Source organism: Zosterops lateralis (genome assembly GCF_965231275.1).
Source record: "Zosterops lateralis genome assembly, chromosome: 17".
In the NCBI taxonomy this organism is placed as follows: domain Eukaryota; kingdom Metazoa; phylum Chordata; class Aves; order Passeriformes; family Zosteropidae; genus Zosterops; species Zosterops lateralis.
Genome location: NC_139777.1, coordinates 8747577 through 8766091, shown reverse-complemented (window position 1 = coordinate 8766091; position 18515 = coordinate 8747577). Strand labels below are relative to the sequence as shown.

Genomic DNA, 18515 nt, shown 5'->3' with positions numbered 1-18515 from the left:
CAGAATGATGACAGACTGAATGCTGTGATGGCAATGCCACAGAGTTCACCTGATTCTCTGCCAAGAAAATGAAGTAGTTCAATGGCAAAGAACTTCTTAAAACAGTTTATAAATGTAATTTAGTCATGCTGTAAAGAAAAACCGTTTTTAATTGTGCCACAGCTGAATTCAGGCTTTCAGATACCTGTCTCATTGTTCTTAACAGAAAAAAAAATTACAGGTCACTTCACTTTTAAGAGACACAGAAAGACCTGCACTAGCCTGCTTTTCAAGAACAACTGAAAACGTTCAAAATTGTGATTGCACAGTCTCAATATTTCTTTGCTTGTTTTTAAGCACAGCTCCGTATCCAGCAGCTTTAGCAGAGATCCACTGCTGGTGAAAGGCTCCTCAAAGCATATGGTCATAGGAGCTTATGAAGTGCAAATACACCAGCTTGTCTGGCAGAACAAAGTTCTCCACTTCAGCACAAGAAGCATAATCAGAACAGGGAGCAATAAAACAAGCCCTCTACCCAAGTCCAGCAACGTCACCCAGCACTGTCTGAGTGATAAACAACCTAATCAGTAATTCAAAATTGTGATTGCACAGTCTCAATATTTCTTTGCTTATTTTTAGGCACAATCTGCTCCCATATCTTACTATCCCCACAGAGAGCCCCAAATAAGCTACATTTCCTTTCTGTACTGAAAAAATAACCTCCCCAAAATCTGCACCCCTAAACAGTGACTGACAAACAGTTCAAAGTCAACTTCATTAACTTTAATGATCCAAAACAAAAACCTCCACGGATATGCCAAATCCAAGAACTGAGGTTGGAGGTCTTGATTATTACTGAAACTCCGTATCATTTAAAAACTCTGCTTCCCACATGATCCCTGTGTGAACATTTCCACACACATAAATATGCTCATGACCAGAAAAAGATGCTTCATTAGTGCTTAAGAGAAAAGTGTTTTGTTTTCATGACAACTAAACATGACAAAGGAAATGTACCAGATGCTCTGCTAAAAACCCACAGCATTGTCCCTCTCCAAACTGAAAATAAACTACTGCTTCTCCTTTCTAAGCAGCAGCAGGGATAACTCATTTTTTACCAGACACAGCCTGAATATTTCCCATGACTTGAGACCTTTCCCCATGGGGTGGTTGTACCCAGCCATGTAGCAGCACTGCAAGGATGTGTTCTTTCCACAAAGCCATACACAAGGATACCCAAGCTGAGCACTCAACTGATTTTTACTTACAAATCTGTAGCAACAGAGTCTTACCTGGGTCTAAACAAGTAAATTTGCAGCACTCCTTGGGATCCTTGCTATACTGCTCACAGCCCTGAGGCAGCTCACACAGAGCAGCTACACACATCTCAGGTTCACCGTTGTGACACGTGCAGCTCAAACAGGGATCATTCCCTTTGGGAGTGAAATAGTAGCCTTCATCGACAATGTTGTCTTTGATATCAACACAAGTCTGGCCTAGAACAGAATGGCACATCAATATCCATGGAATCCAGTTTAATTTGTTGCATTAAGTGGTTTGTAAACATAAGCAGACCACCAGTTAAAATCCAGGCCCTCACATTAAAGAACTTGGAAAAGGCATCTCCAGGAGTGGAAAAGATAATGGATGGTCTCCAGGGACACAGAGATGATTTTCAGCTCACTGACAAGGTGAGTTTTAGGTATTTCAATTGACACACTTCCAACCATCATCTCCAAAACAGACGACACCAAGTGCTCTGAGAAGCTTAACCTTCACTGCCAAAGCCTGCTGCAGCTCCCTTCCTTTTTCCTGGTATTAGGAAAAGCTGCATCTTTTCTAGACCAAATTTGAAGGCCTTTGAACAGGCCAGAACGTAAAAACAGAGTCAAGAAATAGTACTTCCATTATCCTAGCAGCATCCTGATCCCTGCCCAGCAGGGGAAGTTTAGCCGCCTTTTGCCCACTGACCTAAAGGCAGGGGCCAAAACCAGAGAGAGAAAACAGTGCTGGGACCTGGCAGCTGGAATGGCTGCTCAGGGACGATGGCCTGTCCCCTCCACCCTGTGCACAGATCAGGGTCCACTGGGAAGCTAAGACTGGAAGAGAAGTGAGAAGGTCTTCAGCTCAATCTCTGATCAAAGCAGAGTAAGCCATGACATACGAATGGGTTGCCCAGGGGTTTACCTAATCTGGTCATGAAAACCTCTGAGGAAGCAGCTGCCCTCTCACAGTCACTTGCACCCTTCATGACCCTCAAAGTTAAACAAGTTTTCTCCTTGCAAAGAAGCACCATCTTGATCAGGTAATGTTTAAGATTACCTGATAATAGTGCAAATACCTCTGTTGGTACCAAGGCTTTTGGAGTACAGGAATGCAAGATACAGAACAAAAACCGTTTCGTTTCCCACTATTAAGTCAGTGAGCTCCACTTGTCTTTCCTTTCAAGTTCAAAAAATTGGCTGGAAAGAATTTAGTAGAATTTGCTATACGCAAAATAAAACAGAAATAAGTGTTTCCTCATTTTAATGTTAAATTAACAACTTAAGAACAGTGTTCACTAATAAGGCATTAAAAAAAACCCAACCAAACCCAACAAACATTTTGCTCAAGTTTATTTTGGGGCTGATACTGCTGCTGAATGATTTTTTACTAAAACTCTATACTGCATGACAACCACACATTATGATGCTGTTATTTATTAAAATCAAGCACAAATATGAATCCACCCTTTTTTTTCTAATTCACTGGGCAAAAATTAGAAAAGGTAATGAAACAATTTCCAGCTACTTACTATATCCATATTCAAACACAGAAGACAGTTAACACTGAACTTACTCCTTTTGCAGAGGAATGAAGATTTCTCATAGCAGTTTTCAGCATACCAGAGGTGGAAACCGTGGCGCCGGAGGGCAGGTAAAAGGAAACACTGGAGCTGGGCACAAAGAACGTTTTCCTTTTCAGACATAGCCGAACCAAAGACAGGGTCAGGGGGTAAAAACACTTCTGAAGAGCCTGCAACAAGATACGGTGGCATAAGCAGCCTGTGGGCATGGAAAGCTTTAGAGAGGCTCTGGAACATCACTCACTTCATGCACATCAACTCCAATGCAAAGAGTCCTCCAGCTTCAGCTCCCATTAGCAGCACTGCTCTGGGGGAAGGCAAACAGCTGGGAGAGAAGGGGTGACTCACACAGAAAAGAGGCTGCTGTTTTCAAAGTACTGGGTAATTCTGTCACTGAACCAGGAGAAGTGATACTCCAACATCCCCACAAACGCAGCTTCAAAGAGCCCCATGCGGTTTGCCTGACAAGAGTTATACATCTCCTCAAACCACACTGAGTTTGGTCACATTGCTACCAGTGGAGCAAGAACCCACACAGCAATCCTGTGCCTGGCACCCCATGCACCCACCACTGCTTCTAAAGATGTGCATCCACACTGCAGCCCCCGCAGAGCTGTTCCATGTTTGGAGGGGGTTGCACCAGGGCATCCACAGTTTGGTCTTTTCATCACGAAACACCATCCTGAGAGCCTCCAAACAGTACAAAAGGTGTTGAGGGCATTTTCTGGAGGGTTTATGTTCCACACGTCACAAAAATCAATTAAAATTTTCAAACTATGGAACCCTAAATCACTTTTCAAGCAGGTATTAGCAATTCAGTCTGCCTCAGTACAAGCCTAAGAAAATTTCCTCACAAACTACTGAATGTTACTGTCTACTTTATTTCCTAGAGGCATCTCTTTTTTAAATATAAAGCTTGAATACAGAAGATTAGATGGTATTGAGGAGGTTTAAATTCATATAATGCATCAAATTAAATAAAACTAATGATCAAGTTAGGATGAGTTTTCCGTAATTCATGCCTCCCTGTTGTGACCACTCTGTCAGCAGATGGCAGTGCAGTCATCTTCCAAAGAGCAAAGAAAGGTCCTCCTTCTAAGGAGAATCTCTGGACTCATGTGTCAAAGGAAGCATTTTTCAAGACCCAAGTGTTTGAAAATTCTGATCATGATTATGTCTCTGTACCTAAAGGAAAGTTTTCCTTCCAGATTTTCCATGGAGACTGAAAACTATGCATGAGAAAAAAACTATTCAAAATCGTTTTCAAACGCTACACTGGAATTCACAGTGCTGATGCCTATAAAACAACACCTTGGTTATAAGTTTTTCATTACCTAAACCAGTACAGGAATTAGACAGGCAATTGTACACCTAAGAGGTCATATTATGACTTTAACAAATCTCTCGACTGAATTAGCTAATAAAAAAACAAGGTGTAGAAACATAACTTTGCATTTTCAGCAGAGGGAGAGCTGCTTGTTTTGCAATTGAAAGGCTTTAGCCAATGATGCCCATCAAATTCATGTTCAGTTTTTCACATAAAATGAGACTTATTTCTGTGATTATGCCAATTCTAATATGGTTTAAGTAAACTACCTGAAATACTTAAAAAAAAAAAAATCTGTGTAAATTCTGAAAAATTCAAGTAGTGAATGTGTTGTTTTAGTAGCTGCCTTAGTAGTATATAAAATTCTACCAATTTTTAAAAAGCTAAAACCTCCAAACATGCCACACTAGTCTGCAAATACTACAACCAGGAAATCAGCTGCTCATCTAAACATCCACCACAAAGAATAAGAAATTACAGAGTAGCTTCCTTTCTCTCATCTTAGTCAAGGGGAAAGCCCACATAAACTGACACATGTTCTTTCTATGCCAGCGTGAAAACCCATAAAATTCTTAAACTTTAAAACAGGATGTGTGTTGAGTATTAAACTCTCCCACTTCTACCCTGCAAAAGGAAGCAGTTCACCTGTACTATTTCAAGACTATCAGTGAAAGAAGTCATGTTGTTCTTGCAAATCATATTCATGCTTTAACACAGTTTCCATGGGCACTGAACTTAGCAGTAATTTCAGAGACTCACCTTTATAAGCTACTTCCCAGTGCCCTTCCAGAGAGTGATTTCGATTGGTGATCACATACTGATATCCCACCCAGAACCTGCAAACAAATTAAGTTACATTCTAAAGACACAGGCCAAAAACACACCAACAAATTAAATTACGCAGAATTTTCTAATGTCTTCATATGCAAAAGCTAATTTTCAAAATAATCAGAAGACTTTTTCCTCATCTTTCTGGCCCATACATCAGCAATGTAGCGAGACTACAGCTGAGGAACAGAGGAAAATACTTGAGAGACTACTTAGCACTTTTCTAGGTTTACAAATTATAACTGACTTTGACCTTTATTTCTACTCAGAAGCACCACCTTCTTCTGTTGTCATGGCAGCACTTCAGTATCTCAAACCCAAAAATCAAACAGCAGCATCCAGAAGTCAACTATTTCGGAACATAAACAACTTAGGTCAGACTGTTCTCGATCAAACCATTTAACTCTCCAGAGACAGAAGTGCACCATTACTCAGACACTCCTGGTGATCAGTCACGGCAGCCCATGAGTGACAAAAAACCCACACATAGAAAAAGAAAGAATTGTTTGTTGTCAACAGAAGGAAATATCTAAAGCGACCCAAACACGGTAGTTGCAACTCAAAATTATTTTTTAACTTTATTCCTATCTCAAAGTTTCTCTTTGTTAGAGCTACTAGTACTTCAGGAAATCAAAATCTTGTTGAAAAATTTAAATAATAATTATTTCTAAACAAGGTAGTGCAGCAGCAATCCATCCTCTCCAATGCAGTTCAAGAATACCTACCTGTACATTGCTAAGACAACCTGAAGAGAAGAAGACTCTGCTGATAAAAAGACTCTGGGGAATTGAATTATCTCTTCATTATCTGTTAATATTAATTCAAACATAAACTGCAGATGGGGCACTGCCAAACAGCCAACCAGCACATTCATCTGATGGCAATTTTACCATTACATTTTCAACACAATTTGAACCAACCACCAGTATTTGTACCACACAGAAACCTTCCTCTGCAACATCCTTTTCTTCCGACTCACCTTCGATGGTCCTTCCTGACAAATGTTTTTTCTTCCAAGTCCCACTCCTGTGCCAGGATGAACCTCAGCTCCTGGTCTGCAGTGAAGGTGGCCAGGGATCCGTTCACCCGCTGACATGTCTGCACGGCGTCCCAGTAGTTCTCCCCATTTAAATACACCCTGTAACAGCTGGCCGTGCCCTCATAGTGGTGCCATCCTGTTGGGCACTTTCCTAGGAAACATGAAGAATAGAAGGGAAACCATTCCCCCCAAATTAGGATCTTTAAGATAACGCATCTTTATCAATAATCACAACTGTCTGCACACTTCACCTCTGCAGGAGGAGGTGCACACATCACAGATCCCTGAAATCTTACTCTACTACAGTTCCTGATAAATGCTGATTTTTTTTTACATGTTTTAAAAAAGACGAAGCTTCCAGTACAATTCCACCACACTGTCACAGCCTTTAAAATCTTGAAGTAAGACTGACCATCTACTGTTGAAGACATTTCCCTGCACATCTTTATAAAACCAATACATTTGATCAATCCAAGCAAAAATAAGCAGCACAAAACCCCCAGAGGTGGCCAGTTTAATGACTGTGTCTTTCTATTAGGTGATTAGCAATACATCCAACTTGCTGTGAAGTTTTCAACCTGCTCTTACAGTCTCAATAGAATTCACATAACCCTGCTCCCAGAATCAATCATTAAAGACAATAGGAGTACCGGGGAAATTCTTGGTGACTTTGGCAAAAACAGCACTGTAAAGCAGATTTTTAGGAAGTAAGAAGGTGACGGTGTCAACTGCTGCCCCTGCTTTCTCTCAATTAACTCAACTGAGGGAACCTGAAATTAAAGCCTTGAGGCTTTTCTGGATGAAACAGGCCCATGGGCTTTTGACTGACATTCTTGGAGGTGACAAGTTACCAATAAAAAGAATCACAGGACAGGAAGATGACATTTAAAATAGACGTGAAATATGATTTTAGCATCTGCACTATGCATTTTGCATTACCTAAGAAACTTTAAATTCAGAAACTCTGTTCATTGCAATTCACACTTCTGTTCTCAAGGCTCTTTATTCGGCTTTCTATAAATGCAATGAGTTGTAACACAAAATTGACTCTGGTTTCACAAAAAGTGGATTAACAGGGACACAGCATTCTTCACATGTACTGGTCTGCTGTATAAATCACGCATGACAGACAGAAACGCACAAACACTTGATTGTATGTCAAAGTTGGTCAAAAAGCTATGACAGAGAAAAGACTATTACCTTTTCATTTTAAAATGGCCTAAATTTCTAAATTAATTAGCAGAAAGATGGCCCAGATTTCCCAGTTGTGACTTACTGCTAAAGCGGACAGGCTGTGCCACGTTGACGGTGTGGAAGCGGGTGGTCTCTCCTCCTCTCCCTCGATTGTGCCTCGAGTCTGTTGGGAAAGATGGAACAGGAAGGGCTTGTGAATATTATTGCCTAGTAAGAAATACTGGAGATGTAAAACTTATGAGTGAAATAGAAATGAAGGCCAGTTTTGAGATGTAGGCATGGCTGGCAGGATGACAGTGATTAGCTGGAGTCAGGTTGAAGGACAGAAAACAAAAGGACCTAGGAATGCAGCCTCCCTCCACACTGCCAAGGCATCAGGGAAAAGGTAGATAAGAAAGTAGTCTTTAGAGTTTAGACTATAGGATGATATGGTAATGTAGTAGTTCTCATAGGCTGCATGCAAAGTTTGTAAGTTTTGTATCTTGCACCCGTTGGTCACTGTAAATTAGAATATTCAACATAAAAAGAGGTATAATGTAACAAGATCCTTGCTCTCTTATTCTCTTAGCTTTCTCTTGCCCTCACTCTTTCTTCTACCTCTACTCTTGCTCTTCTATCTCTCTCTCTCTCTTACTGCTCTGACCCCTGCACTCTTCTTACCTCTCTTACCCCTCTTAGCTTTTTTACCTCCCTTACCTCATACCCTCTCTCTCCCTCTCTTTAGGATTTTGCTTCAGCTGAGGCTGGTGGCTGAAAGCAGGCCCTCTTTACCCACAACCCTTATAATAAAACCATGTATTACTAGAATATCTCAGGTCTGCAAAGTTCCTTGTTTTTGGAGTCCAGGGCATCCCTCTGGGTGCCCTGGAAGTCACAGACCTCAGTAGAGAGGCCTGGGACCTGAAAAAGAGGGTCTGGGGTCTGTGCAGGGGGGTTTGCCTGGCACAGAGCCCAGGAAGACACAGTCTTTGATTTTGGTCCATGTGAAAAACATCCAACCCAGAGAAGAACTGCAAGTCACAGATGTGTAAAAGATAGTGGTGTAGTTTATCACCGTGTAGAAGATTTTGTAGGTTTTGGATTTTTAGAATGTAGATGCAAAGGGACAAGCTGGAGTTTTTAGGGCATTGCCCTGGGTTCTTCTCCTCCTCCCTTGGCATCCATCCTCTGCAGTGACGTGGGCACAAAGTCGTTTCAGTGGATTGGATCAAAGTAGAAATGACCCTGTTAGTGCAGGTGATAGACATTGGCACAGAATTGTAAATAATGGGTACGTAGTTATCTGTATAAGAGGTAGTGACCTCCCATCACGGGGGAAGTCACCTCGTGTCCAGGCTGCTGTGAACATCTTGGCTGGACACAGAGAATTGTAAGATAAGAAACAATAAACAATGCGAGAAACCAAGAAAACAAAGACCTTGAGATTCCTCATCCTTCTTGCACCGCACCGAGCTCAGCACAGAACACAGAGACACAGAGTCAGACAGCAGACCCTAAATCCTTCAGAGGTCGAGGAGGGAAAAAACTCCCTCGGACCCACACAAACCACCAGCCTTGGAATCTCGGGTGAGAGAAAACCATAAAAAACTTGAGACTTGACCCTACCGTCCACAGATGTTCCTACAGAGTCGACATTCTCCTTCCCATGGTAAGTTTGCTGGTCCCCTGTCAAGCCTGAGGATCAGGAGGAATAGTTAGTATTGCTGAAAGATGCAAGCAAAGGCAGATTTCATTTCATTTCATTTCATTCAACTTTCTCTGGGTTTTAATTCAAGACCTATGTGATACATCACTCAGGGAAGCAAAGATGGCAGGTCCCTGCAGGAACACCTTGGCCATTTTACTCAGCAGGTAACTGAAACACTTTCAATTGAAAAGAAACAACGAGCCATTACATGAGTTGTGCAGGGTAAACTAAATATTTTGGCAGATTCTCAACAGCCTGCAATTGTACACAGGGCTCGCTGCTCATCATTCCAACTGCTGCAGCAAATGCATCATCCCCGGCGCATTGTATCTGTTCCTGTTTACCGAACAACCCACTCTCCAGCTGCTTTGTTCCTTAGCTGTGTGTTCAAGGACATAAGACAACTCCTCCAATACATTTTCCAACACATGCCCAGAGATGTAGGATGTAATTAAAACCAGGAAAGGAGACCCATCTTCAGCCAGAAGAACGAGGCTTTTTATCCACTCTCAATCTTGTAAATGAAAAGTTAGTTGATGACTTATGAAATAAACCCCCACACCCCCTCATCTCAGGGTTGGGGTTAACAGGTACATGTGACAACCAGCTTCAATAATACAGGGAGAACACGGTATAAGATGTTATGCAAGAAAAGGGACTGGAGGGCTCCATGGAATAAATAAAGAACGCCCAGTTCAGCTGGAGGCACTGCAGGGTGGGCCATGGCCAGCATAACCAGCAGGTTCCTAAGCAGAAAGGCTGGCATGGTGGTGGAGAGAAACCTTAGAGAAAGACAGAGATGGGCACTGAGAAAGATTAATGTCGAAACAAGGGATTAACCTTGAAAAGAGAAAAAATAAAAACCCAAGAATATAAGCATTGTTAATATCAGCTTGTATGTTACTTAATTCTTACTACTAGATGTTAGTAAAAGTAATAGGGTTTAACCAGCACAGAGCTATGCAGACATTCATTTCTATATAAAAAATCTGCTTATTTTCCTTTAAAGCTGATTAGCTCCATTTAGCCTCGCTAAACCAAACAAACTAAGTCATGAGCCCAAATAAAGAGAAGCCACACAGTCTTCTTCAACAGGTTTAATCACATCTGTTTGAAATAAATACGAAACCATGTCAATAAAACTTTCTCTTTTCGTACAATCTTTGGAAAGCAAGAGGTCCACAGAAATTCCATAGTAATTTTAACCCCGGGTTCAGGCTCTTCAGTGCATTACCTGGGGAAAGACCTCCACAAGACCCAACACCAAACAGTGTGCCCCTTGGAACAAATGTAGGCACTGATGAGCACACAAAAATCCCTAGCCAGAGCCCAGGAACAGCAGAGTCGTTTTGCATTCATCTGGCTCTAGCATACTGAGTTTGCCCCGGGTTAATGGGATAAGCAAGGGCTAGTTAATTATCATGTTATCCTAGGAATTACATGTCTACAGAGAGCACCCATTAAGAAATGGCCGTGCATAATACACTCGCAGGGCCTTACAGGAATAAAGCAGCAATTCTAGTGTTCACTATTAGAATGTGCTATCTATCACAAGCAAGAACTCAGTGCCAAGAAATTCAGACAGTGTACATTTCAAAGGAAACAAAATTGTAAAATAATTTGACAGTGAGGATTACTGATCTTTTATTACTTTAAAGGCTAATCTATTTTTAGTTGTAGAATCTGGTTTTAATCCTAATAGTTCAGTAGAACTATTTACACTATGACTTTCAGAGTGATACTGAGACACTAAAAAAGCAAATCTTCAATTATAGCAAGACTTTAAAAATAACACTAACTAATGTAGAATCCTTTATCAAATTCTACTGAGCTCAGCATGGGGAACTCTCTTTTTCCATGGCATTAAATGGTAATAGCTAAACCCAAAGAACCAGTCAGAACCAAACACATGAAGAATCAACTCTCTTTTAGAAGTGAGAGCAGATGCAGCACCATATGGCTGTCCCTCCGCAGCTAAACACAACGCCTACGAGGACTTAACAATTTATCTCCCCCAGGAATAAAACAAAAGTTCACAGCTTTTAACATGCAAGGTTAAGGAAGGGCTACACAGGCTAACATCCTAAATCAACAGAATTTATGCCAGATGCTTTGAAAAATAGCTACGCAGATCTCACACAGAGAGAGCTCCATCAGTCCACACCCAGGAAGTGGAACTCGCTCCTTCCTCAGCATCTGCCCTTGTCAGCACATTCACTGCTGAAACCAGCACTGAAGTGGCACAAAGCAGCCACCACAAGTCACTTCTGCAAGCACAACACTGTCAGCTGCTTAATAAACTGGTGCTCCTCAAATATTAAATCGCTTCTATTTGACCTGAAGATCTCTCTCCTAAGAAAAGCAACAACTGCAACGTTTTCCAGGGCAATAAAGAGACGCTAACAAGCCCCTCACCTCAGTCACTTGACTGCCATGAAAAGCTGTTGCACATTCTGGTGGCAAAGGTGTAATTGGACAGGGTTTCTATTTTACTTTTACAAGACTCTGAGGAAGAATTTTCCACGTACGTTGCTGTTCCTATGTCCTTTTTACATGTAATTTTATCTTTAAAAATAAATTAGAGTGCCATGGACTCATCTTCAGATAGCAACTTAATTCAGAAGGTCAGAACCTAACCATGGTTGAGTGTTTCACAATGGAAAGGCCATCATCTTCAATGTTTGCACGCACACTTCGTATCCTGAAAGGGGTGAAATTTTACAAGATCAGTTATTTTACAAGACTTCTATTCTTCTAAATACTACAACCACAGGCAATAAAAGCAACAGTGGTATTTTTACTAGCCCAGACAGATACAGATCTGTTTCCTTGACTTTATATAATTAGTCCAGAAATGTCATTTGCTGGCTAGTTGGTGCAGAAAATGAAAAAACGGGTTCAAGGAAAAACTCATGGGGCACCCTTTGAATATTAGTGTGGTGAACATAAGCAAACCCCAATCTGTTTCCCAATGGATCGAATCACAATTAGGACTCACCCACCTCCTTCCAATTTACACAGCTGCTATCTAATTCACTCCAGCACAATTATAGTCTAAGTACAGGGCTAGACATCAAGAGGAAGTTGTCCAACAGTGGTGATTCTGTGACTATTTGCAGTTGTTTAAAACTTGAAGCTACCAAGTCACAATGGAAGTGTGCCGTGCTGATGGATCCTTCTACCTTCTAGAAAACTTCTGTGTCACAGATGTCAAGTCACTCAAGCAAAACCCTTCATAAGGATGGATGTACTATGTCAAATGATGCCAAAATTAAACTGCTTGTGAAGCAACCAGGTCTTGCCACAACTTATTAGTTCCAAAACTTGAGTTGCTCCTCTTTAAACACACAGATTCGCAAAATTTACACAAAAGCTGCCTTGTCCCCTAAGCTTCAAATTTTCTGACCAGCATATTACCTTCTGAAAGCTCAGAAAGCTTCTAATTCCATCTGGTAATTTGAGAGGTGAGAGAACTTCAAGATTAAGTCCCGTTTTGTGCCTCAGTGTTTGGAAATACAGTTCAGAAGCTCCTAGAGAGGAGTGATTCTTCTCAGATCAAGCAGCTCCATGCTGGGTGTTATCAGCTGTATTGTGTTGGACATCAATGCCAGGCAAGAACAGCATCCTGCTGTGCTGAGTGCAATTCAAGGAAATGGAATGGCAGAAAACAGCTTATAATTAAAACACCACAAGGTAGGGTAAAAAAAAAAAATAGGAGTTCAGCAAGGGCTCAGGAAAGGTGTGGAAATGCTCAGACGTTTTTATCATTAATACCTAGCTTTTAAAAAGGAGATGTACTAAAATGTGCATAAATGTCAAGAGTCACTTCAACCATACAAAATACCCTTGGTGAAACAAAACACAAAACTGTTCTTGATCACTTCAAAACATGTTACTCCAGTTGATGCTTCACCAGAAGGCAAAGATGTAAAACTGATATGGAGAGGATTTATGAAGGGCACTAGAATTCAAGACATCCATTTTCATTCAGAGGCAACTGAAAAAAACATCAAGCCTGCACTTTGGGAAACACAGCCAGAGTTATGCTAAACCCTGCTCTGCTCAGCCTCCTGAAAAGGAGTTAGACCAGAAGGCCTGCAAAGAAGGTCGGATATCTGCAGAAGCTCATCTGATATTCTGCAAGAAGCAAAGCTGGAAGTCCAAGAAGCAGCAAATGGTGAACTGTAGATCCCTTCCCTCTTATGGGTTTAAATACAGAACTTTTATAAAGGGGAAAAAGTTATGTTTCTACTTTCATTGCTTGTGCAGAAACATGTAAGAAAGTGATCAGAAATAACAAATTCCCATATGTAAAAGTCCTTGTTTAAGATATTAATGCCTTTCTCTACCATTTCACGGAAAACACCACTTTGGGAGAAACTATATTTAGGATCAATTACTGTTCACATGGAAGAGTCCACCAATTTCTTGAAGCTTCACTGCTTATGGAGAAGCAAGTCACAGGCACATGCTACATAATAAACCCTCCCAGCAATTTTTAGTATTGCTCACAAGAGCAAGCAGCCTCTGCTTTTAGTCTTGCAGAGAGATGAATTGAGGGGAATCACTGCTGCACATTCCACTGACACATGGGTGCCTCATGGGAAGGGCAGGGGGAACAATTTGCACCCTGCAAATTTGGGAATGAAACAAATTCCATATTTTAAAGGAAAATGGTCACTATGATAAAAGACAGTAAGAATAAAAAAAGCTATAATGACAATCTTCAGAGAAATACAGCAAAAAATAGGCATCTCATACACTTATTCAGATTGTTAATGAATTAAATATCTTACTTAATTGTGCTCTGAAAAAATGCCAGAAGAAATTCAAACAAAAATTCTTACAATCCGGGATCTTGTTTCTACTTCAGCCAATACCTGATTACCAAACTAATTTATTAATTATGGATCCTCTTCTTTTAATAGGACCTTTGTTACTAATACAAATGAAATTAGACCTAAAAAAAAGGTGAACCAACAGTGACAAATAACTTTCAATGGCTTTGTAATAAACCTTCTGAAACACCAACATGACTAAGTAGTCAATGAAAAATACTTTTAACAGCACCACAAAACCATAATTCACTGCCATTGACCCTTCCTAGTTGCTCATGTTGGAGGGTGCCATTAGTGGCTCAAAGGCTGAAGATTAACAAGCTTCCCAACTACATTCAGGGCCCTTTCTTGCACCCTTTCTTTTCATGCTTCACAGAGCTCCCATGCCTTTTAATTTCAAGACATTGTAATTCTCCAAGTTTCACAAGTCCAGGTGGCTTCACTAAGTAGCTCTTTTACTCTTCAGCCTGCCTTTATTCAAGGAAAGAACTTTGTAATTAAAGTATTTACATTAAGCTGAATCATCACACAACTGCTCATCTAATCCAAAGGTAGTTTCTAAATTTAAAGCTGCAACATTTCTTCTTCATTCAGTGGCCAAAGAAGAAAGTGGCCACTCCTGGGTATGACTATGTTACTATTATTAGCAGCATTAGCTCCCCAATCCATGTCCCAAGACAGTCTCTCCTGTGACTCGTCACGTATGTACAGCTTTCCTCAACACAAGCACACTGTGCTCTTCCAAACTCATTCTGTCCTCAGGTTTACTCTCATTGATGCTACTCCTCTTTATGCTCCAGCACAGCATTCCCAGGCACATCAACCTCTCCCTACTCTTCACAGCTCTGAGTAACTTCAACACCCATTGCAGGGCACAATGCAATCCCACCAACGTTTTCTTACAGGTAGAACAATTTCCACATCCTACACCAGTAGTTCTTGTTCCTCTGGTTTGCTGCCTGCACTCCTCACATTACTGTGCAAATAGCTCACTTCTTTCACAAACACCACACCTGCTTTCTGACTGTTTCACTGAGAACAGTCTTTTCACCAATTACTTATCTAATTACTCCTCTCATCAAGTGGAACACTTTCCTTCCCTCTGCTGTCCAGCTTTTTCCCTCTGCTATTTACAGATGTTCTTCTCTTCCTGCACACACACACTGGTGGTCAATCAAGTCTCTCCCACATTTCATTTCTTTAACCTTCAAGCTCTTCTCATCAGGTCACCCTAGACAGTCCAGTGAAACCTGCACCCCAAACACAACACCACAACCTAGGTATTGAGAAATGTTACTCCCATAAAATCCTCCTCCTAGCCATACACCAAACACTTTGGAACTCCAGACTGTAGCCAACATCAGCCTGGTGCACACTCCAGGCAACAGCGTAAGGTGCTGACTAATACATCAGGAACAGGAGAAGATAAAAATACTTTTCTACGAATGTGGAAGTTCAAATCTTCCCACAACCAAAGGCTTCAGTGCTTTTTGAGTAAATCCAAACAGGAACATCACTCTGCCTTCCCCTAGCCACATTACTATACTACATTATACTACACAATTTGATTAGGTCCATACCTTTTTCACAGTTGGACAAAGTTAGCTAAGAAGGAAGAACAACAGCACAGCTATAAAAGCAATTTTCTTTAGGACATCCACATCCCAAAGAATATCCTTAAATAGATTATCAATGGCACAGCTTAATTTTCAGTGTCAAAAGAAACTGCCAACTCTCTTTCCCCTTTGCTGCACATTCACACACAAACTAACAAAAAGTTTCTTAAAAGAGCAGTGACATTCTTTTAATTATCTTTACATAGTACACACTGGGGAGATGGCTAACTCTAGCACAGTTTCAAAGTTTGTGTGTTAGAGAAATAAATCTAATTCCTTTAGCTAATATGAATATTTAAGAGTAGGTTGCTCTATAACATCAATGTTACTATTTTGTAGCACCTCTAAAATAGCTGAGAACTCAGAATGATGACAGACTGAATGCTGTGATGGCAATGCCACAGAGTTCACCTGATTCTCTGCCAAGAAAATGAAGTAGTTCAATGGCAAAGAACTTCTTAAAACAGTTTATAAATGTAATTTAGTCATGCTGTAAAGAAAAACCGTTTTTAATTGTGCCACAGCTGAATTCAGGCTTTCAGATACCTGTCTCACTGTTCTTAACAGAAAAAAAAATTACAGGTCACTTCACTTTTAAGATACACAGAAAGACCTGCACTAGCCTGCTTTTCAAGAACAACTGAAAACGTTCAAAATTGTGATTGCACAGTCTCAATATTTCTTTGCTTGTTTTTAAGCACAGCTCCGTATCCAGCAGCTTTAGCAGAGATCCACTGCTGGTGACAGGCTCCTCAAAGCATATGGTCATAGGAGCTTATGAAGTGCAAATACACCAGCTTGTCTGGCAGAACAAAGTTCTCCACTTCAGCACAAGAAGCATAATCAGAACAGGGAGCAATAAAACAAGCCCTCTACCCAAGTCCAGCAACGTCACCCAGCACTGTCTGAGTGATAAACAACCTAATCAGTAATTCCAAGTTTAACAACAGGCTTATCTCATTTCAGTTTAATTGCAACATTTTCTCCTTGTCAGGAAAGTCTCTTTTTAGACCACAAACTCTCCTCGCCTTTAGGATACTTGCTCTGACCATAAAAATGGAAGGATAATTCAGACAAGCCAAAAATTGTTTGTGTGGCTGCTCAAAATGAAGAGAAGCCAACTCAGTCTTTGTTAATAATGGCTACCAAACAACCACCAACTTCAAACAAAAATAACCCAACAACCTCAAAGAGTCAAAGCACTGCTGCAAAGTAAGCTGGCACAGGGCTGAGCACTTCCTTTAGATTCACTTGCCTGGACAGTCAATTTCATCGCTCTCGTCCTCGCAGGTGGGCCATCCATCACACTGCCAGTCTGAGGGGATGCACTGAATGATACCACTCTGACACGCAAACTGCCCTGGGGGGCAGCGCAGCTCTGCGAAAGAAGAAGAAAAAAAAAAAAGTGCTTTGTTTGAAATGTTATTTCTTCTTGCAAATTTATACATATATTAATCATCTGTCATGTAACGGATCACTGAAGCGTAATGGAAAAAAAATCTCTGGTTAATTCAGCCTGTTAAAAACTCCTTCAGATCATTTCATGTCCTGAACTGCATGTTTGTGTTTTTAACAGACAGAAGGGTATGGGAAACAATTCTCTCAAGACATCCACGGTAAACCTTCCTCATAAAGATAGCCTGTGAGCAGCTATTACCACAGCATTACCCATTTCCTTCTTGTGGGACACTGAGGAGTGCTTGTCCAATTTTCTCAGAGCTGAAGTTCAACAAAAATATGTTTCAATAGCTAAGCACTACATTATGCAACATCCTCAGTCAGAATCCTATTTCCATTCTAATCACTGTGTATGCCAGAACCCACTAGACTTGCACAAATGTCCAGTCTGATTTAAAGACATTTCACAGAACTACTTGTAAAACAGTATCTATATCCATGAACCTGTTTTCACTTTCTAGTTTCAGGTCTTTTGTAGAATTTCTCCATGTGAACATATCCTTTACTAGAAACTGTCACTATCTGCAAACATGTAACTCCTGCTTCTGTGAGTTCACTGCCTACTTGCTATCATTGCACTGTCACACCTAATTAGCATTATAAAAAATACAGCTTTTTTAAAACCGTTTTTTTTTTTCAATTCCATCTATCAAATGCCAGAACCTAATAACTCAGCTTCATTTTGTCCCTCAAAACATTTTGCAGGGAAGAAAAAGGTCTGTCTACAAAATTGAACAATTCTAAGCTTGTTCACAGCCAGTCTGTCAATGCCAACACCATCCACAGGCTCACTTTTTACACTTGACCATCACTGTCCATCTTTCTCCTTGACAGTGGCTGTCAATTTTCCAACCATTTTTGAACAGTTTAACACATTTTCCTCTCAGTGACCTGCACTAATCCCAGGTAATTTATGTCTAGAAAATGAGCACTTTTTTAAACAGAAAAAAAAAAAAGTTTATATATAAAACACATTGATTTTGAATGGATCCAGTAGGCAACTGCCTTGAGAAGGAAATCACTACAAGAGAATTTAAAATACAGGTATGCATTCTCTCATCCACAGTTTAAAATGTAAAAGCAGACTGTAATTGCAGTTGTTACTTCTTGAAACACATATCTAAGCTAAATCAAGACAGAGGTCACTTTTAAGCGTTCAAACATGACTGTGCATAATAACCCCAAGTCATCAGGCACTCTCAATAAAAGCCGTACACGTACACCTAATAATTGGTATAACATATTGATAACAGGCTTCTAATTTGATGTTAGACTAAAATCCTGTCCCACTACTGGTTCCTCTATAAAGCACAGACCTGCTCTTCTAGAAAAATAAAAGCAGGCACATCCTCTTAGCAACCACCTACTCAGAGCAAACATTCAGGTCACAAGATGCTAAGAACTCAACGGACCTGCCAGACTACTGACAGCAACAACAGACCTGACAGAAAAAGAGTGTTCTCATCCATTTAGAGCTTTTCTCAGCCCAAACAGCTAAGAGAGAATGAGCACAGGGGAAATGGAAAAAAAAAATACAGCTCCCAGTCATAGTGACTTCCCCCTTCAGAATAAAATATGAAATAATTTATTTAGCCTGAAGAGGAAAAGGGGGATAAAAGGGGGAGGGAGGGTAAGAAATGGAGGAAACGTTTCACTTGCCCAATATAGCAAGAGAGAAAATTTTAAATCTATCTTTAAGCCAAA

General features: G+C 40.5%; 1 protein-coding gene across 2 annotated transcripts in view; it reads right to left on the bottom strand.

Moving 5' to 3' along the window:
* Nucleotides 1-18515, bottom strand: part of DGCR2 (DiGeorge syndrome critical region gene 2) — a 59137-nt gene that overhangs the window by 22260 nt on the left and 18362 nt on the right. Inside the window, exons 2-8 of one of the 2 annotated variants that reach the window (XM_083873915.1) lie at nucleotides 16609-16731; nucleotides 8818-8886; nucleotides 7295-7375; nucleotides 5959-6169; nucleotides 4911-4987; nucleotides 2818-2994; nucleotides 1272-1475 (exon numbers count right to left, since the gene is read on the bottom strand). In XM_083873915.1, coding sequence (XP_083730041.1) covers nucleotides 1272-1475; nucleotides 2818-2994; nucleotides 4911-4987; nucleotides 5959-6169; nucleotides 7295-7375; nucleotides 8818-8886; nucleotides 16609-16731 — 942 coding nt within the window. The remainder of the gene's footprint in view (nucleotides 1-1271; nucleotides 1476-2817; nucleotides 2995-4910; nucleotides 4988-5958; nucleotides 6170-7294; nucleotides 7376-8817; nucleotides 8887-16608; nucleotides 16732-18515) is intronic. The other variant, XM_083873916.1, reaches the window with a different exon arrangement.